At 42.9% G+C, this 24,328-nt stretch overlaps 1 protein-coding gene and 1 pseudogene across 1 annotated transcript in view; one reads left to right on the plus strand and one right to left on the minus strand.

Moving 5' to 3' along the window:
• igf1ra (insulin-like growth factor 1a receptor) overlaps positions 1-17,391 on the plus strand; it is an 84,309-nt gene extending 66,918 nt beyond the window's left edge. Inside the window, exons 11-21 of the mRNA XM_061076991.1 lie at positions 2,999-3,282; positions 4,137-4,279; positions 5,212-5,377; positions 5,483-5,585; positions 6,604-6,674; positions 6,768-6,997; positions 8,423-8,527; positions 8,876-9,035; positions 9,262-9,391; positions 11,663-11,797; positions 16,104-17,391. Coding sequence (XP_060932974.1) covers positions 2,999-3,282; positions 4,137-4,279; positions 5,212-5,377; positions 5,483-5,585; positions 6,604-6,674; positions 6,768-6,997; positions 8,423-8,527; positions 8,876-9,035; positions 9,262-9,391; positions 11,663-11,797; positions 16,104-16,629 — 2,053 coding nt within the window. The 3' untranslated portion in view covers positions 16,630-17,391. The remainder of the gene's footprint in view (positions 1-2,998; positions 3,283-4,136; positions 4,280-5,211; positions 5,378-5,482; positions 5,586-6,603; positions 6,675-6,767; positions 6,998-8,422; positions 8,528-8,875; positions 9,036-9,261; positions 9,392-11,662; positions 11,798-16,103) is intronic.
• Positions 17,392-22,217: 4,826 nt separating this feature from the next.
• On the minus strand, positions 22,218-23,460 carry LOC133009149 (pyroglutamyl-peptidase 1-like; annotated as a pseudogene).
• Between the last annotated feature and the right edge of the window lie 868 nt (positions 23,461-24,328).

Consider the following 24,328-nt stretch of genomic DNA (forward strand, 5'->3'; position numbering starts at 1 on the left):
TTTCCTTCTCGACAATGCTCCTGTGGAATTGGATCGATATATCTGCGGAGGAAGAATAATAAAACACAGCTTTCTATTGTAATTGAACTCATATCTTCCTCCCTCTGGCTGTATTAATTTGCTATAGTTTAGCTGTCAAGGAAACAGACGGGTGGCAGGTCCCAGGCCTGCAGCGAGGGGGGGGCTTCTCCTGTGTGTACGTGCAGGCTCTCCACTGTAACAGAGCCGGCCATTATTACCAACCACTCCAAGGAAAAGGACCCCTGAAATCGAGGGGGGGAGGCTTTTCAAAAGGTTTCGGGTTTGGACCAAGGGGGTGAGGAGGAGAGAGGGCGGCTGCAAACAGAAACAGAAAGAAGAGGAAATGTTTTCCATTCTGTCGCTCTCCACTCTCCTCCTCCTCCTCCGCCTCCTCTTCGCATGCTCTCTTTGTCTGAGACTCTTTTTTTTTCTTTCTGGAGCGAGACAGCTGCCAGGAAATGTACAGTGAATCCATGTGGAATTTAAATGAATGAGGGGACGAGCCCCATCAGCAGCAGAATACAAACAGACAAGTGAAGGAGGGCAGACTGATTGACTGCTGGAGAGATGCACACAGCGGATGTCTGTCGGGATCTGAACAGTCGACCTTGTGGTGTGATCCAGAACCTGTTATCAGCTTCCTGGACAACTCAGTCACTGTGTCACCCGCCTGCTGATAAACTCACGATGAATACATATGGTTACCTCTTCTTCCTTTGTGGCTCTTTCAGTCATTTTCTGTGAGTCTGCTATCTGCTGCGGCCGGGCACTAATAATGTGCTCCACTGGCCGAAGACTGAAAGTGGAGTCATGGCCTTCCTGACCAGATTCCGTTGCGTAAAGGTAGATCTTTTTTTAGCAGGCGAGATCAGGACACGGACTGCGGTGGCTCTCTGGTTATAAGGTCATAAGCATTCTCACAGTGTTAGAGCCGCTGTGCTTAACTCTCTTAATGCCTCGTTAGGAAAAATTAGATCCTCCGTTTTTTCTTTCCTTCGTCCCTCTTCTTCTGTTGCTTTGATACAAGGCAGCTCGAAAGGTTCGCCCGTCAGGTCCAATCCGACCCGCGGCATCTGTGGATCTGCTTTCCACTCAGTTGTTATATATTTCACGTACCTTCAGAGGTCACTGATCTGTTTTTAAGAGCCGCTCCAGTTATGACAGTCAGAGAGGAATGTTGACATGTCAGTGCGACTGGTGTTTCCCACGGATCTGTGTGTGTGCCTGCACCGTCCTCCTGTAGGTGGATGTCTGCTCCGACGCAGAAGATGCTCGACTTCAGCTTTGCTCAGTGAGATCTCTTAGTTTGAGATTTGAATTCTCCCTCTGTTGCTGAAAAGAAGCAGCTGTCTGACAGAAAGAAGGTTCTTGGTTGGAATCTCGGTTTGACCAGCACTCTTTGTGTTGACTTTGCACCGTGTGCTCCATGCGTTTGTGTGAGTTTTCTCTGGGTACTCCAGCCTCCTCCCACAGTGCAAAGACATGCATATTGGGATTAGGTTTATCAGGGACCGTCCAGAGGTTTTTAAAGTAAATTTAGCATTTCTTTGTTTTTTTCAAATTACTATTCCACTTGCGGGGTGCTACTTTTTTGTGTCAAATTAGATTTTCTCCTCTATGGAGAATCAGTAATCATATTAAGTCAAATGTGATGAGCAATATTTTCTGAAACTCTATCGATCAAACTTATTGGCAGATTAATAACTAATGAAAATAATGATTAGTTTTGGCCTGATTTACTTCAGTTTGAGCTGAGCTTAGCATGTAGAAATATCCAGCTTCTAGTTCCTGTTGTCCTCGCACTGTTCCAGAGAAAATCCTAAAAATATATATATATCTCAGTTGCAGGAGCTCTTTAAAAGGCTCAACATTCTGTTGTTACCTGCTGCTGCCTTTCATTTTCCCACTCTGGCACAACCAGGACTCTCTTAATTGTCCACTTGTGTCACCTAAGGACCCGACAGTTTTCACAAGTAACGGTGAGCGGGGGGGGGGGGGGGGCTTTAGGTTTAGTGTTGTGTGTTTCTGATGCTGCTGCTACATTCACAGCTGTCAGCAGCTGCCGACCCTCAGTAAAGAAGACGTCCAGCTCTAGGAGGCTCCACAGGTTATGAGACGGGATGTCTGTTCAACTCGGTGGCGTTAATGTCGCTGCTGAAAACTGGACATTTGGATTGAACATGTTTGTTCAGAAAGCCGGTTGAGAAACAGTAAAGAATAAGTCATATTTTCTCGAACTTTATAACTTTCAGCTTTTATCCTTGCTTATTGTTGTTTGGGATAAACTGGACAGCAGCAGTTCAAATCTCCTTTTTCTCTCTGACTGTCCACCTTGCTATGATCCGTCTGACCTCATCCTTCTTCTACACAGCTCCACAGGGAATAGTTTGCAGCATCTGGACCCATGCTGCGCATGCATACACACACTCACACTCACACACACCACATAACACACATTCACTCCACCTGGTCCAGCAAGATGCTTAACCTTTGTTTAAAATGCTTGTGGGAGTCACTAACCTACAAATATTTGTTGCAATATAATTTACAGTTTACCTCTTTTGCCTTTTTCGTCATAATATAATTACCTGTCCTTTGAGGTTCGGATTAAATAATTTAGTGACATCTAGTGGTGAAGTTGCATGCTGCAGCTGAATACCCCTTACCCCACCCTCTCCTTCCCAACATGAGAGAAAACCTGTGGCAGCCTTCAGTTGTCATGAAAAACTCAAAAGGTGTTTAGATTGTCCAGTCTGGGCTACTGTAAAAACATGGCGGCCTCCGTAGAGAGGAACCGCTACCGATGTAAATATAAAGAGCCCATTCTAGGGTAAACAAAACAACAATTCATACAATTTAGATGATACGCACAATTGAAAACATCACGAGGATTATTTTATATTCAATCTCTGACATAGATCCCTTACACCGAAATCGTACACACTGAACCTTTAAATCAGCTCTTCCTGTTTTTCAGACCTAAAGACCGTCGACGCAGAGATGTGATGGGCGTGGCCAACGACACGCTGTTCCACGACAGCGCCGGGAAGGGGAACACCACCATCGGGCCGGGCAACAGTACGGATGGCGTGCCTCCTATTAGAGAGTATCCGTTCTCAGAGGACAGGAGCACAGCAGAATATATAGATATCGTCAACCTGCAGCCCTTCACAGTCTACCGCCTCGACATCCACGCCTGCAACGAGGAGGTGGGCCGCTGCAGCGCCGGAGCGTTCGTCTTCTCCAGGACCAAACCTGCAGGTGAGAAACCCCCCCGGGTACCATCTGTGACGGAAACTTGTAACAAATGCAAACACATTCTTTTTTTTGGAATATTTTATTTTTTCCAAATATTTTCACAATGCCAGAGAACATGCAGAGCATACAGAGCACTCTACATTAAACAATACAGAAAATTACATAACAAAATTAAAAAAAAATACACACAGATGAAATAAAAATTTAATTACATAAATAAAGTAAATAATTCCCCCAACCCAAAGAGAAAAAAAAGAAAAAAGTTGGTGCATAGGATGACACATCACAGAGAAATACCGCAATGACACAGTACATAATGTAATTCAGAGCTCCAAATAGTTACAGTCCTATTGTACCATTGGTGGTGTATCCATGTACTCCAAATAAGGCTGCCAGATTTTCAAAAATAACTTATATTTCTTCTTGAGACTATATGTAATCTTTTCAAGAGGAGTACAACTGTTCATTTCCACAGACCATCGGTCTAGGGAAATCGGGGAATCAGACTTCCAAGTCATTGCTATACATTTCCTGGCCACACATAAAGCAATTTCTGCAAATTTAATTTGGAGCTTTGTTAAAGGCCTCGTTGAAAGTTGTGAAGTTTCCCAGTAAACATAGCTCAGGATCCAATGGAAAGGTAACTCCTGTGATCTTAGTTAAGGCATTACAAAAGTCATACCAAAAGGACCTCACCTTTGTGCAAAGCCAGGTACAGTGTACGAAGGAGCCAACCTCTATACCACATCTGAAACACATTTCTGACAATTCAGGTTTGGATTTATGTAACTTCTGTGGGGATGCAAACACATTCTTGTAATAACATCCTGCATGTGTGTTTTTGGTGCGTTTCCCAGTCAAAGCAGACGACATCCCTGGAAAGGTGATCTATGAGCGGAGTGAGAAGGTGGAGGGATGTGTGCTGCTGCACTGGCAGGAGCCCATTATGCCCAACGGAGTCATCCTCATGTATGAGATCAAGTTCCGTCTGGGGACTGAGGTGAGCCAGACTTGATGAAACTGAATATCTCCTAAGACAAATAAAGACAATTCAAATTCTATACAGTATAAAAATACTGATTGGGATAAAATAAAAATCCGTCCTACTTTTTTTTTTCCCACAAAGAAAATTGAAACATTTTAGCATCTTTTATCTATTCGTAAATTAAAAACTGCTGTGGTTTAAATCATAGTCAACTTTATTGTAAGTGAATTTTAACACACAGACATATTCAAACCTATTGTGGTTCAGCACAGTGAATGTCAAACACCCAACAACAAGAAGCAAAAGGTCAAAGAAAGGAAGAAAGAAAGACGGAAAGAAAGATAGAAAGAAAGAAAAAAAAAAAAAATTTGCACAAAAAGTTGTATCTATTAAAACTACACTGCCTGATATTTAGGGCCCAAGTCCCCAAATATACCCCCAAGTCACTTCTGATATTTTGAATCTCCAATGTGAACTCTGTACTATTACGAAAAAGAGGGAGTGTATTCTAAAATAGAGATAAAATACATGATTTACATAACATCCATATTAATGACAGTGAAATAGCTTCCTAATCTCATGTCAGATAATAATTCGACACAAGTGTGTTTCCACATTAACACCTCATGTTTCCAAATGTATGCTTATTATACTCTTGACACTTCACATATTGGGTTTGCCACTTTTTTATTTTAATTTATTCCTCATTGTAGCAACAACCAAAGTTCACCATTAGTTTTAAAGGTGACATATTATGCCCATTTTACCGCAGTTGATATGGTTCATTGGGGTCTTAATGAAATGTCTGAAACATATTTTGGTCAAATTACCACAAGGATAATTTAAAACAGCAGCCTTTTTACCCTGTCTAAAGCAGCCCTCCTCAGATTGACCTGTTTTGAGTGCTAGTGGTGTTTCACACATCTTACTTTCCTCTTTTCTCTCAGCCCGAGAAACACGTGTGTGTGTCGCGGCATCACTACCGCGAGCACAAAGGAGCTCGTCTGACCAACCTCGGTTCTGGAAACTACTCTGCCCGTGTGCGCGCCACTTCTCTGGCCGGGAACGGCTCCTGGACGGAGAGCGTGTCCTTCTACGTGCCTCCACCCAAACGTAAAGCAACACCTCTCGCACACTCAGTCCTGAACAAAGCACAAAGTAAATAAGATATAAACACTTCTTCGTGAAATCACCCTCATATTTCTTTCCCCCGGACAGGAGACGATGGTGCTGCCTTTTACTTGGTCATCATAATCCCCATCATAGCGACGCTCGTCATTGCCAGCCTCACCACGATTCTCTTCTTTGTGAACAAGAAGAGGTAAGTGTCTCTATCACCAGGCTCCACACATCGCCTGACTGGTGGCGCTTGATTATGTAACTTTACTTACTGTTGTAATGTTAATCAGAGATGATTAGATGTCGTTTTTTTTTTTTAACTTATTTTTTATTTAGTTTTCAACAAAACAATGTGCATTTTCAGACAGTTCATTTCTTTGTCAATTTTTCAACTGTATACAATATTGTTATACATGTGTTCAAGTACAGTGTACAATGCATATAAAGAACAACAAACATCAAACAGTGCTTACTCCAAGAGAAAAAGAGGGCGGATAAGAATAACAATAAATGGATGATTACAAACATAATTTATTAAATTAAAAGAGGAAAGAAAAAAGAAGTAAAATGAAATAAAACCAGAGGTAAAGAAATAGTAATTGTCCACTCCAGAATGTGGTATATGCTATATATGCTTTTCAGAGAGGATGGTGTATAATGTATGTGAGATTAGATGTTGTTTTAAAGGGGACCTATTATGAAAATTCCACTTTTGTAGTGCTTCTACACGTTAATTTGGGTATCTGGCGTGTCTACCGTCCCAAAAACTCTTGAGAAAAAAAACTCCTGCGATTTGTTGTGGTTCCTCTATGTCAGAAACTATAAGCTAGAGTGAGTCGAATGGGAAAACGGCAGATTGTGACCTCACAGTCTGTCTGCATGGCATAGCCCCCCCCCCCCCCCCGGAGGCGGAGATCTGGTGGAGTGTGTATGGTGTGACAAGGGGGGCGGGGCTGTGGCGGGGGGGGCGGGGCAGTGAGAGGGAGGGGGGGCGGAGCACTCAAAACAGGTCAATCTGAGGAGGGCTGTTTTAGACAGGGTGAAAAGGTGCTGTTTTAAATGATCCTTGTGGTATTTTGACCAAAAAATGTTACAGACATTTCATTAAGACCCCAAGGAACCATATCAACTGTGGTGAAATGGGCATAATATGTCCCCTTTAACATTACACTGTGGTTAAGAGTCGACTTCCTGTAACCGAGCCGTGTTCATGTTAACAGGAACAGCGACAGACTGGGAAATGGAGTCCTCTATGCATCTGTCAATCCAGAATACTTCAGTGCTGCCGAGAGTAAGATTATTCCATATTTTCTCAAGTATTTGCTGTTTGCGTTTTGTCGCACGTACGTGGTGTTGACCTGCCGCCCGTTGTTTTTTTTGCCAGTGTACGTCCCGGATGAGTGGGAGGTAGCGAGGGAGAAGATCACCATGCACAAGGAGCTGGGCCAGGGCTCCTTCGGCATGGTGTACGAAGGTTTAGCCAAGGGTGTGGTCAAGGACGAGCCGGAGACGCGAGTGGCCATCAAGACGGTCAACGAGACGGCGAGCATGAGGGAGCGCATCGAGTTTCTGAACGAGGCCTCGGTCATGAAGGAGTTCAACTGTCACCATGTGGTAAGAAAGAAAAGACAGAAAAAGATCATCACAGTCAGGCTACAAATAATCCAACACAATGTTTTGTTTTTTTTTGAAATATTTTATTTTCAGTTTCATATGTAATGTGTACAAACAAACATATCAGTATACCAACAGTATAGAGACATAACAAAGGACAGCAAAGGACAAAGTTCCCCCCTCCCCCAAAAAAAGTCAGTGTTCAAGGTCAATACAAACAACTACATTTGAGTCATTGAGTATTTGGTGTAAGAGATGTACAAATATGGTCTAAATATGGCTGCCAAATTTTCAAAAAGGTGTTATATCGTTTCCTGAGACAATAAGTGATTTTTTCCAGGGGGAAACTATTCATCTCAACAGACCACCTGTCAGTAAGAGGGGAGTCAGATTTCCATGACACTGCAATGCACTTCTTAGCCACACATAGAGCAACTTCAATGAATTTGAGTTGTGCATTGGTTAGAGAACGGCGAATCCTTGTTAAGTTCCCCAATAAACAAAGTTCAGGGTCCACTGGAACATTTACTCCCGTGATCCTGGTTAAAGTGGAGCAGATATCATGCCAGAAAGGCCTAACTTTCATACACAGCCAGGTACAATGCAACACAATGTTGAACCCAGTTGCTTCTCGATTCTAATCATTTCCTAATTAATCTGCGTAGAGGTAGACAGAAAGAGGTCAGCGGGTCAGGAGCGCTGTGGCTGTCTCTACCCAGGCAGCTGCAGCCTGAGGCAGGGTTTCGTCTCCTGGAGATCGTCCACATTCTCTCATCAGCCTGATCACAGCCTCATTAGCCACGTTAAACGGATGCTTCCACCGTTCTCCCTGTGGAAAGCAGCTGCTCAAACCTTTTTATCAAGTCTGGCTGCCAATAAACAAACACTGAATTATCAAAGTATGCTTTAGAGATCTGTATTAAGATAAGATAAGATACATTTATTTGTCCCAAACACATGCACAGACATGCACAAGCACGGAGGGAAATTTAACCTCTGCTTTTAACCCATCTGGTGCAGGACACACAGAGCAGTGGGCAGCCATGTACGGCGCCCGGGGAGCAGATGTTAGGGGAGTAAGGTGCCTTGCTCAGGGGCACTAGACAGGGTAGGGAGAATCCTCTTGGAATTTTGGGCAGATCAATCCAGGTTCATCTTTTTGTTGTTTCTCTGTGGAGTCGAACCAGAGACCTTTTCTGCCCATAGTCCAAGCTTCTGCCACTAGTCCACCGCCTCTCCCATTTTTTTATTTATTCTATTAGCAAAAGAGCTGAGCATCATACGGTCTATACTCGTTCTAATCTTCATAGTGCTGTGTCACAGGGGACCTCCTCTCAAAACACTTAAAATTAGGTCAAAGTATTAATTTGCGAAGGGACCTTTGACTCCTCCCTCCTGACCTGTGCTGTGCTGTGATTCGTGCAGGTGCGGCTGCTGGGTGTGGTCTCACAGGGGCAGCCAACCCTGGTGATTATGGAGCTGATGACACGCGGAGATCTGAAGAGCCACCTGCGCTCGCTGCGCAAAGAAGTAAGACGCTCGTCCTCACACACACACACATTTCACTATCCTGTTTGACACCAACACACACACACACACACACACACACACACACACACACACACACACACACACACACACACACACACACACACACACACACACACACACACACACTATCTCTACATCAGGTCCAGATCAGGTCTCTTACAGAAACAGCCGATTGCCTCTACTGTGTGATCTCCACACACAGTATCCATCCCTCACTGTGTAATGCAAAACTGAGGAAAGCAGAGTCCTGAAATGAATTCAGACTGATCAGGGTTTTCACTGTGCTCTTTCCCCCCCCTCACCTCACCTCCTCTCTCTCTGCTGCAGAACTCCACCACTCAGGTCCTACCCCCCCTCAAGAAAATGATCCAGATGACGGGGGAAATCGCTGACGGCATGTCGTACCTAAACGCCAACAAATTTGTCCACAGAGACCTGGCTGCCAGGAACTGCATGGTAGCCGAGGACTTCACCGTGAAGATCGGAGGTGAGTTGAGTTAATACCGCGCCCGCAGCCGGCCGGGGTCGCTCGGCGCCAAAGTGTTTTGGGATCTCAGGGAGTGCTGGAGGCTGCGGCGTCTGAATGTAGATGGACAGAGGGAGGGAGGGGATGAGGGGAATGGATGAGGCTCACAGGAGCTTCCTCTCCCACACAGAAGTGAGGGATTCTCAGTGGCTTCCCCTAAACTCTGTGTTCATTTTTTTCCCTTCAGATTTTGGCATGACGAGAGACATTTACGAGACGGATTACTACAGAAAAGGAGGGAAGGGCTTGCTGCCTGTCCGCTGGATGTCCCCAGAGTCGCTAAAGGACGGCGTGTTCACTACGATGTCTGATGTCTGGTATGAGAACACATCACTCTGGCACACACATGCACACGCACACGTAGACTACGTTCACACAGGGTTCAGAATCTGATTTCTTGATTTCTTGGAATGTTAAATGACTGGGTGAACAGCATAAATCAGAGGGCATCTGTGCTTTTCAGATTCAGATTTGGGCCACTTTCATATGTGGTTCTAAATCAGCTATTTTTCAGATTTTTTGGAAATGCGACCTCAGCCTGAACAGCCGTGTGACAGAGAGGTTTTAGACCTCATAAGTTCTTGGGATGAAACATCTGTCTAAGCAAAACGCAAGGGGTAGTATTGTTACCAGCCTGTGTTTAAAAGCACATCAAAAGAAAAATGAAACCATAAACGCTCACATCTGTGCCTCCATGTTTATTACCGCCCTCTCCTTCTTGTTTACCTCCATACACCCTGGGGCAGCGTGTGACATCCTGTTGTTCTTTTCAGCAGGCAGGCCATGACCAGCTCACATTGACTGATCCAGGCCACATTTCAAAAATATAATGTGAACAGATGCATGCAAAACTCTGATCTAGAAAAGACAAACAAATTTGATTTATATAGTGCAGCCTGACTCATACATGTACAAACCTTCCTTAATCCAGGGGGCTTATAAAGAATCTCAAAAATGTCTGCATATTTTGTGTTTCTGAGCTTTGCCTTAAACACTTCATGCTGTGGAGTCAAAGATCCCTTCACAGACATTTTTGACGTCACGACAGGTGGTGCTTCCAAAACCACAGAAATCCCTTTTTCCTCCAGCTGGTTCTCTGGAAATTCCTCCGAGCGGCGTCCAGACAGAACACGAAAGAACAAGCAGAGTGTTCGGGTGAAATCCCTGCGCTCACGGTTCCGCCACATTTTTTCTCTCAGGGACGATTTTTGTTCTCGGGAAATACAAGTGTTTACTAGCTCCCATGAAAGTTTTTGTTTCCCAACTCCAAGTGTCCCAGGGGGCCGGTCCCTGAGAGTCGAGCATAAACTGCTCCAGATGTTGTCAAATGAGAGGCTTCACCGCTTCGTACACAAACCCACCTCCACATTCACGCCCTCTATTTTTCTCTATCTTGCTGCACACGTGAAGTTTCAGTGTAAAAAGAACCCATCCGCCAGTAGGTGACTTGTTATTTGTGGATGAAGAAAAGCTGCTTCGTCTGTCGGCAAGAAACAGCCTCAGCCGGTTTTGTGTAGTGTGTTTTAACAAGGCTGCTCTAAAGACTGCGAGTGTTTCCTCAGAACTCGTGCCAGTGGTGAAAATATGACTTGCGGGAGTGAGCAATTATTGTGGTCTCTTTTTAGTTGGGTTTGAACATTTTCCTCATGAATAGCTACACGGTTATCTCAGTGCGAGGCAGCTTGAGGTCACACTGCACTTTACTGTAAACACTTAAAAGCGTTGGCTCGTCCCGTGTGAATGACATCATTGTGATCCACTGACTGGCACACATGGTGCACAGATTACGTTATTCTTGTTCATTAGGTCGACAGGTTTTTAGGATTAATGTGATGGCGGTAACATTAGAAGAAGCTCATACAAAGTGGTGCTTCTCTTAGACCTGCGAAGAAAACGCTGTCACGTTACACTTGTTAAGGCCGTTAAAGTTGACTGGAGGTGATGGAGGTGCTGTGGGATTCTTTGGTGTCTTCAAAGTAAATTTTTATTGCTGTCAAAAAACTTGAGGTGAGAAAATGTCCAACCCGCTAGTTTGTTCATTTTAAAACGACCAAGTAAAGCTATTGTTTTTAAGAATTTATACCAGTGGCTCTTAGAAATCTTTTTTCTCATGTTACACTCAATGCAAGCAGCAACTAGAAAGGCACTGAGAAGAGTGTGAGCTCCGCTAATGCTCCAACAGCACCACATTTCACACACTCATAATTATAAGCTCCCTAAATGTGTCATCAAGATCCAAGATTTTTTATCAGTAAATAGCTACAAAAGTATTTAAAAAAACGCCTCCTTTTCTCGCAATGTTGAGAAAGTGAAAAAATAAATAAATCTGGATCTTCCTCCTGATCAGGATCTGCACCAAAGTTTAATGGTTTCTCACCGATCTGTTCCTCATCCTTGTGGCATTTCAAAGGTTCTTCTCTACAAGGCCACTTCAACTTATCTTCAGTTTTTAGGAAATGCTACAGATTTTTCATTTTCTCTCTGTCATCTACTTAATTATGTTCCTAAAGAGTCTAAATTGTACCTTTTTGAAATCTGCTGAACCTGGATGAGCTATGTTTGTCTGAAACTCTCCCCTCTCGTCACAGGTCATTTGGTGTGGTGCTGTGGGAGGTCGCCACCTTAGCGGAACAGCCTTACCAGGGCTTGACCAACGAGCAAGTGCTGCGCTTCGTCATGGAGGGAGGACTCCTGGACAAGCCTGACAACTGCCCGGACATGCTGTGAGTCTCTCTCTCTCTCTCTCTCCGTGATCACCACCTCTGTATTATCACTCACTCCTGACCTTCCAGGTTTAGGTTGTAACACCACTGAAGGATGTATTGTTTCGTCCTCTTCGGGTCCTTCGCTCACCCCCCACCCTGTTAATATTTCATACCCGCGTTTATTTTGAGTCGTGCTTCCAAGTGTGTAGGATATCATGTGGTGTGCATGCTCAGGCAGAGCCAAGATGAGGCCTGACATTAACGTCACAGGTTAAATGCGGTCCGCTGACAACATGGCTGCAGTGGTCAGCTGGCAGCAAGAATCCCGACCCCCCTCCTCCTCCTCACCCGTCATCGCCAGCACATACAAGGGTTGCCATGACCCGTGTGAAAAATGCCCGTCATTCCCGCCGCCGTGGACCGACCGTGTCTGGCGTCAGCAAAGGTAGCGAGGGGCGAGTGAAAGAATTCATCAAAGTATTTATAATTCATTAATGGATCGCCCCGGCTGCGAGAGGAGAGAGAGAGCCCGGCGCAGGCTGCTGGCGGGCGTGCAGCGCTGCATCTATGCATTTCTCCACTCCCTCTCTGACCTCAATAAGAAGGCATGCTGCTCCCTCCCTCTCTCCACGGCTGACCTCACCTTAGAAAGAGAGCGCGAGCGTAAAGGCAGAAAGAAAAATAGAAAAGAAAGGGGGCCGAGTGTTGTGCAGACACAAACTTCTGGTTTCCACGGCAGCACGGCTGTTTTGTCCTGATTACAGGAGTGTGTGGATTGTGTTACGGAGGTGGTGGGGTAGCCTCGGGGTCTCTGGGCTGAGCACAGGGAAGTCAGGCCCGTCGCCTCGGCTGCAGTGACTTAATGGAGATTTCCAGAAGATTGCCGGAGTGCAGCGAGGCCAGAAGTCCTTGACAAAGGGTGAATAGAAAGATACAAGAAGAGGAAGTTGGCCGAATAATAGACAGAGGGATGAGTCACATTTGGAGGACTATGAATGTGTCCTCCTTGTGCTGTGTGTGTTTCCCATGGTCAGGTAGCTGCGGGTCACTGATTGGATTTCCCACGTCTCTGTCTCCAGTTTCCCTCGGACAAAAGTGCGTTCTGTCTTGAAGGGTTTGGGGCGAAAATGAAACGCAGACTCCGTGATCACATTAAACATCGTGATTTTATTGTGGAATGTTCGCTATCACTTACACTGCTATTGTCAATAAATGTCTCACCACACTGGGGACACTGCATGTGCGATGTTTTGCAGTTCTGTTGCAAGAGATTCCTGTTTAGGTTTATCAACATGGACTGTGGATGTTTGAAGGCTGCTCTGAACTCACACTTGGCCTCGAAGTGTGTCTGTTTCTGATTTTGTCTTTGAGTGTTTCAAGGACTCTTTGTCCATCTCTTTTGATACATTTTGGCCTTGTATCTGCAATTCTTTAACAATAAGCCTGACTGCCTCCAAATCTCATCTTGAACTTATCATTTTAACACAATCGCTATTAGACATTTGCTAGAAACACTCAGTAAATATTGATGCGATGGAAAAGTATGTTCACTCAGGGAGTTAACTCCAGTTCATAGCAACTCTCATAATATATACAGAGCTCGGCGAAGGAGGATACAGGTACAGACGTGCAACTTATCAAAGATATCAAGCTTAAAAGGCACTGAGAGAGGGCATACCTCCACCAAGGATAATGCTCCATCTCGCCATTTAAAAGAAAGAGAAAAGAGAAGTCCTGGATCTGCTCCTTTGTTCAAATCCACACCAACTTTTAATGGGTTCTTCTTTAGCCCGTGTTCCACCGCTCCACGAAGTTCTCTAAAAATGCTTCTTGCGTAATACTGCTGACAAACAAACCAACCAAATGGACAGGGGTGAAAATATGAGAAATAGATAGAAGAATCCATGCATGTTTGCATAACCATCTTTGGTGGGGTTGTAGAAAAATGGATGAGAGACAACCAAACTGAGGCAGCCATCAGTGGTGACATCTTCGTCTTCAAAAAGTAGCTCAGAAGTAAAATTTCAACCCGTCAGGCTTTATTCAAACAGATAATTTGGTGCATTAAAATATACTTTAACGGAGGATGGAGTTATAGCAGCTGAAGATCGGAGCCAGTGTTTTCTGACACAGTTCCATGTTAGGGTTAGTGCACTGAGCCGCTGCTTGTAGCCAATGTCACTGACGACAGGTCAAAGATAAGTCAATTCAGTTTCATGGTAAAACCGTTTTTCTGTGTTGCCAAGACGCTGACAAGACGTCAGGATTTACTGCAGTTTGTTTTAAAAATGTACATCAATGAGCAACATGCACAGCAGCAGATGTTGGTGGGGGGGGGGGACAGGGTACTCCGGAGCGTCGGCCCGGCTCCAAGCATTACGCATCATTTCATGGGAGGTCCTCGGCGCCTGGATTAGGACATCTGAACGTCAGCTTGAGACACTTGCTGCACTGCTGAAAAACAACTCAGAGCCCCCCCCCCCCCCCCCCGACCCCCCGACCCCAACCCTGCTGCTTCAGAGTATGAAGTGAGGCGTGTGTTTAGGTCAAAGCTCTACCCATAATTCCTCTGCGCGGAGAGGAACTGGCACCCAGCTGCAGAGGCTGCAGAGAGGCGATTTGAGGGGGAGAAAGAAAACAAGAGTGAGGGAACCGTAAGAGCAGAGGAGAATTGACCAAGGTGTTTATGTCAGCGGGCCTTTCAGAGTATTCTTAGCTTGTTTGTGTGTAATTGAAGTTGCGGCGTGCGGTGTAGCACCACACAAAACTGTAATATTGCTGCCGTTTTATGATGTTGTTTTGACATTCCCAAAGCTCGGCTGCCGGCCTGGCACAGCGACCTGGCGCGTGATTTACTGCGCTGCTGAGTACATGCTACATCACGGGCCGAACTGTATGTGTAGTCATGTAGCAATAAATAAATCATGTCCACATTTCAGACGTCTCCATTTGAATGCTGTAAGAAAAAGAGGTTTTTGAGTCATTGTCGTGGCTGAGGGCAAGTGTACAATACATCTGCATGAATGTGTTTGTAGTGAGGTGGTTTAAAATTGCACTTACTGTATATTACCTCACAACAGCCTTTCATTACATTTACCAGCTCACCCATTAATAAGTTATTTATATGTGAATTTACACGTCTGTAGCTGCTGCCATCAGACTTGAAGATACATTTGTAATATTCATGTACACCAACATAGGAATATTCATAAAATCTTAATGTTTGAGTCTGTTTATGTGGTTTTAACACACTGTAAATAAAGATGGATGATATGACTGGATGGCGGCTCTGGTATAGGTCATAAATACCCCTTCCTAGAGGTCAATATACATGTCAAATACATGTTTGCCATTCATTTGTAGTTTTTATCTCTGATTCATGTCCAAGGGCTCGTCTCCCCAGTAAGTTTGGTTTTAATTAGTTATTTGATGCTATAAAAACAAAGTGAAACGTCTGATTGACAGCTGAGACCTTCCTTCATCCCTCGATCACTACTGCACAGACGCTGGCTCCAGATGTGCAGGACGGCTGTGTGTGTATCTGGGATATTTCAGATTCATTTCTGAACAGCGCTCCATCTTAATACACAGTCAATGGGCTGTAACACTTTGTGTACTTGTTCTGAAAGGCTCAGAATAAATATTTAAAATCTACTGTAGTTAACAATCATAATCTTGTAAATTGTGGTATATCAGCCTTAATTACTGCATTGCATCAATGTACTGTATAAATACTGTTTACATAGAGAGACATCAGTACTGTATAGAAAACGGAGTGTTCCTGCCTCAGAGTAATGACACAGACCTAAACTTCAGTGTCTTCTGCCACCTGCTGGTGAGAAACATGAACCTACAGTGTGGTGCAATAGTCTGACCTAACTTTCCCATGAAGTGTTCTCACACTTATTAAACATTACTTTCAACGCGTCTCCTGTCTGTACTGACTGGATTAATCCGGTCATAGCACAGCTGTAATGGAAGAGATGGGGGAACTAAATCCACAGTTTGCATTATGTTCAGCCTCAAGTTAATTGAGGCTTTAACAGTTAAATCCAAAGTGATGATCTTTGAAGAAACCTGCTGAAGTCATAGTTCGAACTGAAATGACAAACAGTCCCATCAAGAAACCACATTTAAATTCACTACGTCCAGTCCAGATTTCTATTTGCATTCAATTGCTCACATGCCTAACTCATCAAGATCCAAGAAGTATTCTCAAACAAACACAGACAAAAACGTAGAAGAAAACCTATGTTCTTAAAAAAAGACCTTACTGAATTGTCTACTGTACGATACTAACTCCTGTTTTGTTTGTCACTCGCAGGTTTGAGCTGATGAGGATGTGCTGGCAGTATAACCCAAAGATGCGTCCAAACTTCCTGGAGATCATCAGCAGCATCAAGGAGGACATGGATTCTCCCTTCATGGAAATGAGTTTCTTCTACAGTGAGGAGAACAAGCCGCCGGACACCGAGGAGCTAGACATGGAGGTAGAAAACATGGAGAACATTCAACTGGACCCTTTATCCACCAGGCAGCCGTGTGCGGCCGCCGCCCCCTCGTCGGGTTGCACGGGAGGAACGCCGCCGCCCTCGGCGCAGCAGTTATCCCCCATGCAAGGCCCGAGTACTCCTTTACTGGGACCTGTGTCTCCCTCCTCCCCGGGCCCGGCTGCCTCAGCCTTGGCGTCTCCGGGCCAAGCTTTGGACAAGCACTCAGGACATGTCTCGGCCAACGGGCCTGTGGTGCTGCTGCGGCCCAACTTTGATGAGATGCAACCGTACGCACACATGAACGGGGGCAGAAAGAACGAACGGGCATTACCACTGCCCCAGTCATCGGCCTGCTGATATCAGACCAGTCCCTCATTGTCCTCTTACACAGGGTAACACAAACCTCTCCTCCATCTCTTAAGGAGGGATGGCTGAGGTAAGAAATGACTTGCTTTTCTACTGTGTGCCAGTAGATGGTCTCTCCACTCCTCTAAGGTCAAACTCAGAAGTGTAAAAACGGAAGAATGACAGAAACCTGCTAAAGCATTTGGAGTGTGGCGGCTCAGACTCGACACTGGGGATCTGCTTCCTGTGCGGCCTGTGCTTCCGTCATCGAGTCCTTCAAGAAGGAGAACAAACACAGGCTCGTGTCCTGATATACGGACACGAACATTGAGAAAATAATTTTTAACATATCTGCCAGCAAATCCAACAGAAGAGCACTTTTTTCCCTGATGATATCAGAGAGGATGTTGTGGATATCTGAGTGTGTATTTATACAAACACGTGATTCTCTCTATAATATGTTTCTAAAAGTGACTTTCCATCAAAAATGACTGTGGCCGTGAGCAGAACGGCTTGTATCATGTGAGGATGCCTCAATCAGAAAGTTTGGACTAAGATAATGTTTTGTTTTTTCCTGTTGATATTTCTGTGGGTGTGGATCCCGTCAGGAGTGGGTCACAATGGAAGAGGAGGGGCCTGTTGTGTATCTGCCAAACTGTTGCCAAAATCAAGCTTTTTCCTCTCCTATTTCAAACAGGCCTCCCTTCCGGTTTAAGGCTGTGATTCAGAGTTGAGATTTGCATTTTTGCAGAAATGTTACCAAAATTTGTGTGTGTGTGTGTGTGTGTCTCAGAATGCAGCATCTGCACTGGGGCTGGAATAAACCTAGAAAAGCTTGTGGAAAGAATCAGTAAATAAGTGAATTTCAGAGACACCTGTATGAAAGCAAGACTATGTTAGTTTCATTCAGGATTTCAGAATGTAAGCACAGGCATCTTCAGGTAGAATAAAAACTTGTCAACAGGATCCATAGACATAAAAATCTATGGAGGGATAATTTCCTTTTTGAAACTAAATGATAAACTCTTGGTTCTAGCTTTTCCCGAGTTCGAAGATATAACCCCCTTCTGTCTCCAAACCAAATCCAAAGAATCAATGGACTAATTGATAATGATAATAATTCTCTTTGCACCACCATATTCTTTTTATATCATTACATTTAAAAAAAACCTGCATGCTGTTGCAAATGATGGATTCACCTGAGTCTTCTACCAAAATCCATTTAGATAAGAGAAAAAACGTGATCCCGTCATCACTTTCATGTTGTGAGCATCTGAGGGAAGAAACATGTGACTCCAGTCAGTCAACTCTGAATCACAGCCTCTCTCTGTCTTTGTTCTATCAAAGCATCAAAAGTCCCGCACTGCAAAAAACAAAACTCCACCATTGACTCGATAACGTGTCCGACGTTTTTTTAAGTGTGTGTTTCACCTGGAGGATGAAACCGCTGCTCGGATGAAACGGCACCAAATGGCACCACGGCAAATGGAGTCGAATAAAATGAGAAGGTGTTGGATCGGTGAAATAGCCTAGAGACGACTTTTAAACCACAGCAGGTCTCTTTTAGAAGAGTCCTTCCTTTCTCTACATTTCAAAACACATATAAAAGGTCTCACAGTTGCATTTTAGACTGCAGGACCGTTTTTATACACATCATTGGTTTTTTGTCACTTTTAAGAACACACTTTTTACAGTTCAAAATGTTTTGCCTCTATTGTTGTACAGAACAAAAGCTGCTATTTTATTCTTTATTTCTTCTTTTTGGATGTTCTATATAAAGGAATCCTTCAGGTTTGGTATTTTATGGTCTCCACTACAGTCCATTTCTTATATCTTTAAAAAATAATAAAAGTAAAACTACAAAAAATAAAATGATTTAGACATAAACAACAAAGAAAATAAAAAATGTTGCTCCTGTTTCCCCCAAAGTTTTTTTTTCCTGTAACACTTCATTATGTTCATTGCCTTTAATTTTTTATGAATTGTCTCTTCTGTATTTGTTTTGTGGATGTCAATATTATTATTATTATTATTATTAATATTATTATTATTAATATTATTTTTGGAATGGACACCTTAGCTCGATGTGTGAGCGTGTACTTTCTGCACACTTTTTTGTACTTTGTTGTCTAGCACTGCGCCTAGCGTCGCCCTCTAGGTGCGTCTCAATCTCAGGTCAAGTAAAGGCTTTGCTTTCTCCACACATTCTCATGCTCGTCCTCTACATGTCTCCCCCCTGTCCCTCCTCGCCCGCCCTGTGGTCATCTTGTTGTTGTGCCTGGTCCAATAGCGCCCCCTATCCTTCCCTCTGGCCCCTCAGTGACCTCTACAACAAACTGTACCTGCCCCCCCTTTTCGGTGCCTCCTTTTGAAGTCAGGATGAGATCCAGTATAACTTTGTACTAGAGCTGGTATTTTTAACCCATCCATATTCTTGCCTCTTCTCAAAAACCTATAGGGCTAATTTGGGTTGTCTTGTTTGCCTTAATTACACCGACCATCTCTCAACCATTCACAAAATCCGTTTTCTTCTCCCTCCCTTTTTTTTTTATTTTGATCATCGTTACTCCCAACAAACGCAATACGACGACGCCACTTCTGTCTTCAAAGCGAGAACAGGTCTTACTTTATTCTGTCCTCATAAAGAATCACTGCTCCTGAAAGCCAAATAAAAGAATGGGTTAAAGTCCAGGGAAGGGAACACATTTCAAATTCATGAACGAAAACAAGGTCTTAAAAACGGAGGCTGAAAAGGTCAAAAGAGTGTTTTTTGAAGGATTTTCTCCTCGTTGGAAATGTTGCCTGGTGCGTTTTCTCTCTCCCCCTCTTTGTTTTTGAAGTTTTTATTTTTTTCTTCCTGTAGGAGTGTTATTTATTTATTTTTTTCCTTTTTCCTTTTTTTTTTTGTGATATCAGTTTGAATCACTGTATAAATGCCCCATGATTCAGTATAAAGTTTTTTGTATGTATTTTATTTTGTGTCATGACTGGGGGACTTAAAAAACCTTTTTTTCCTTTTTCAAGAATATATATATATATACTCATAAGTATATAGTATATATATATATATATATATAAATATCTACCTACCTCACTCTTTTTAATGTATGTATGGAAAGAAAAACAAACAAGTACATCTCACTCTGTTTCATTAGTCTATAAACAAACTCCATCACCTGAATGAAACCCACAGGGATTCTAGATAAACCTCACAAAGCCGAAGTAGGACGAGAGATGAAATTCATGCGCTGGAAGTTCAGCTCAACGATCACCAGAAAATTTGACATGATTAATAATTATATTATTATTATATTATATATATTCTTCGTCAAACTACACTCTACGAGTCGCAGACATTCCATCTCCAATATCGTTGTCACAATATCATCGTCACAACCTCATCGTCAACCTATTTTAATAATCTAAAACAGCTCCTGCAGAATTCCGAACAGTCAACGTGAGGAATATGTAACAAAGGAAAAAAGCGTTTGCTGATCACCAGCAGCTTGCGACCACACAACTCCACATTTCATCAATTTCAACCAAGTTTAGTCCAAACATCCAGATCACGCTCTCAAAAATTAAGATTCAGTCGTGTGTTTGGATCTGTAGTGTGAATGTGACAAAAGATATTTCAATAGAAAAACACTTTAAAGAGACGGGAGCGACGCCCCCTCCCACATGTTTCTACTTTCAGTCAGTCGGTGTTGGAATCAAAGCGGCAGAAGAAACTTTGATCTCATCGTTAAGATTATATTTCAAAAATCATTTTGGTTTACTTCTTCATCTCCCCTGTTCCACGTCTACCTGCTGAATGTCATGACTTTCTACACTTACCTTACCACAGCTTTGTTCCTGGCCTGTTGTACTGCTACTCACTTCCAGTTAAAGCTGCTGGTTCAAACAGTCACCTCAGTGGATCTTATACCGTCGTCACCAATGTTTCTCGTAACGCTGACGACGGAGCTTTAACATCTCGAAGCTTCACGTAGGAAAAAAACCTCAGTTCTACTTTTTGAAGATGGTGGATCAATAATAGAATGGTGTCTCTGTGCAAAGAGACGGAATCATTTTGAAATTAAAAACCAAAAAGTAGCAAACAAAAATTATACTTAATGTGAAATTTAGGTGCTGAATCTAAGTTCTTCTTGAGGGTTGAATCTGTGCATGATTTTAAGGAAGAATGATCAGAAAGTGAACAATCCTTGGGTTGAAAAACAGCTGCTTTACACGACATTGGTACAAAAAGCAAAAAATCACCAGAAAAGTAAACATCTTGTGTAGTTACTGAACATATCTGTGCGTTTATTTAGTTCCTGTTTTTCCGGTTTGGGTGTACAGTAAGCGGTGGGTAAAATATGAATACTTCTTATATATTTCATCATTTAAAATTCTGAGAGTAGACATTACACCAACCTGTTGTTAGGTGGAATACTGGCTAGATCACAAACCTGTCACATACTACACTACAGCGTTTAAAATAGAACACGTGAACGAAGAGTAGGACAGGGATGTTTTGCATAGAATACGGGTAGACATGGTAAACAACACGAGTAGAAAATAAAAGAAACATGGACGATAACAGCTGGACACTAGTCGCTTGTTTGCAGATTTCCAGTGTAAATATAAACCGACACTAGCTAGAAAACATCTGTCATTTCAATTCTTCAGAATGTTCTTCATGCAAACCTCAGGTTTACGGAGGATGCGTCAGTGCATTGAAACAAATGGCAATAAGAAGCTTGAGGTTTAACACTATCATGCCTCTCTTTTTTTGATTTGCATTCCTTCTGAGGGGGCCTTGGTTTCACTAATATAATTTTATTATAATAAAATATAATAATAATAACTTTTCACAAAAAGATAAATCTGTGTGTTCATTACCTGATTGGAGAAGGAAATAATCAACAAAAAAATACCTTCACTAGACTCTGTCTTCTTTCAAACTCTGTATCTGAGGCCTCAAAAAGTTTTTTCACACCTATAGCTGAGATGGTACATTTTTCTGACGTGCCGTCTCCAAATGTGTATCTGACAACTTCTTGTATTTTCTTTTTTTCTCTCTGAAATTTTGAATAAATAAATGAATGAGAACGATGGGTGCTTGTTACTCTACCTCCTCCACCAGGGAGGTTAGCGATTTATTATGTCCGTTTGTTTGTTTTCGAGCTAGATTATGAAACAAATTACAGATTACCTCGAAAGTCAGGGAAGAATCTGTTAAATTTAGTTGTGGATCCAGGAATTTTCCTCCAGGAATCTTTTGACTTTCTTTAACATTGAGGTATACGGCGTTTGTGAACATTATGGTTGATTTTGAACTTGATAAATAAGACCAGGGTTGTTTAGGGGACTGGTTTTAATGAGTGTGTACAATTTGGTGCAGATTCAAATAAAAACCTGGATCTTATGAGTTTAAAAGTGGTTTTATAAGTTGGCTGTCGGGCCTTGGCGAAGGTAAACATTCTCCTGAGTGCCATAGTTCCCTCGGGTTTCTTCATTCAGTGACATGGTTTCTGTTTGTTTTCTGTTGAATATCTTTACTAGAAGTTGAACTGTCCTTGAGCGTGTCTGCTGCTGAATCAGCCGTCATCATCCCCTCACCGAACATGCTGAGCCAGCATGGTGTGAATGAGGGTCTGCAGCAGAGGTACCGGAGTGTCGGCTGAGGCCAGGCTGCCAGATGTGGAGAGGTGGATGAGGGCTGCTCTCCCCTGCCCGTGGTGCAGAGAGCAGTTATAAGCAAAATCACACAGGTACCTGAAAATAAGCAAAAGAGATCATGAGCTCATGAGGTTCGAGTGTCAGTCCCACCGCAGACACAGAGTCCTACCTGCCAGCATCTCAAGAGTGAATGACATCTATCCCTGCTTTCTGGAACTGTTTGTAAACAGCCCTCATGTTGACAGCTGAGTGTCTCTCCGCGGTTCTTCCCTGTTTGCTCCACCGTGACGACACTGGAACCTCAGATGTATCACAAACTGGAACACACACAAACACACAGATGCAGATATTCAAACTAACAGCAGAGTATTTATGGTACAATTAGTATCTGGACCAGGGCTGAAGGTACCACTGAGGAATTTAAGGTCAATATTCTTTGAAAGTTTTAAGTTTTTCTAGCAATTAAGGGGAAATTTGGTTCTGCAAATTATGTTGTTGATATTTGTGATTTGGCTCTTGTGCTTTTTAACTAAATACACTGAGACAAAGTTTTTTGGGAGAATACTATGAATACTGTGATGTGAACTGGGCGTTGGATTGATAGTTAATGACGTTAGGTGTGACTGTCACTGTGGGATCGGTTGATGGGGTAAATCGCTCACTTCCAGGTCGCTGTTTGTGGGATTATACATTTAAATGATAGACATTTTATCGCCCTCTGTATTGGAGATTTATTACAATATATAAAATCAATAGAACATGTACAGTAAATAACAAAATACTCTACGGGCCACACCCCTGACCTTTGGTTTAAGAGTTTTTCCAAATCTCAGCCATGATTTGCTGAGTCTTCACATAACTCACTGGAAGCTCCTTGATGGAAACATCCACCTGCTCACCCAGGCCAACCGACTCCAACCCTCTTGGTAAATGACTATATAAGATCATTATATAGAAATAGATGATTGTGGAGCCTCTCTGGTGACGTTTGGGTAAAAACGAAATGTGTAAAGGTTCCACACTTTACCTGAGCTGCTCTCCAGCTCGGGTTCACCAGAAACTGTCTGAAAGGTCCAAACCCTTGAAGGTGGATAATAAACGTCCCGTTAGAATAAAAGCAGATTATTCTTGAACAAACCCTTCTGGACGTGTAACCATCGCCGTTTCTTTTCCGGTCATGCTCCACGTGTTTGCTGTTGTAAACACAAACAGTTGTTGCGCATTTCATGTCCGCGCAATAACGAAACATCTGAGCTCACCGTTTGTCCGCTTGAGGGCGCTCTTCCCAGCCAAATACATGGTGATGGTCAGTGTGGAAGTGATGCATTAAGGGTCTACGGTAAATTTGTAAATCTAATTTCTCATTTCATTTTTACTATTTATTTATATTTACCAGATGTTATTTATATTTCATTTTTAAAAACAACAATGTTGGAGAAAATAGTACTGTGGGTGAACAGTCCCTACGCTTATTAATAGTGATGGTAGCCTAGAGAGAGAAGTATACCCCACTGACAGTAAGTACAGAATTTGTTCTGCCTATGTAATGGAGTACAACAGTGTCATGGAGTAATGTGTCATGTCCATAAATCTGTCAAAAGGTAAGATGATCCCAGCATGAGTCAAAAATAGAGTAATTATAATAAGTACGTCCAATACTTCAGTGTGTGGCGATAAAAAATAAAAATAGAAACACATCAATGGAACAAAAACTAATATACACAGTGTAACAACAATAATAAATATGTGAGAATGGATGGATTGCATATGAACCATAATGCACAGACATAATGGATTTTGCACAGTTTAGAGAGTTAATCATGAGTTAAATATATTGTTATTTTATTAAACGTGATATTTGTGCAGTTGTTTCTCCAAAACTTGGTAAAACTTTTAAGTCACTGTCTAATAATGACGTTTCATAACATCTTTCCCTCCTGAGATCCCACCAGGGATGGTATGATGTTGATATTTCAGGTAACCTTTAAACGCAGCATAACAACTGCCAGGACCTGCTCGGACGACCCAGTGAGGAAGGACAGGACCC

This window comes from Limanda limanda, chromosome 8 (genome assembly GCF_963576545.1).
Source record: "Limanda limanda chromosome 8, fLimLim1.1, whole genome shotgun sequence".
NCBI classification, from domain to species: Eukaryota; Metazoa; Chordata; class Actinopteri; order Pleuronectiformes; family Pleuronectidae; genus Limanda; species Limanda limanda.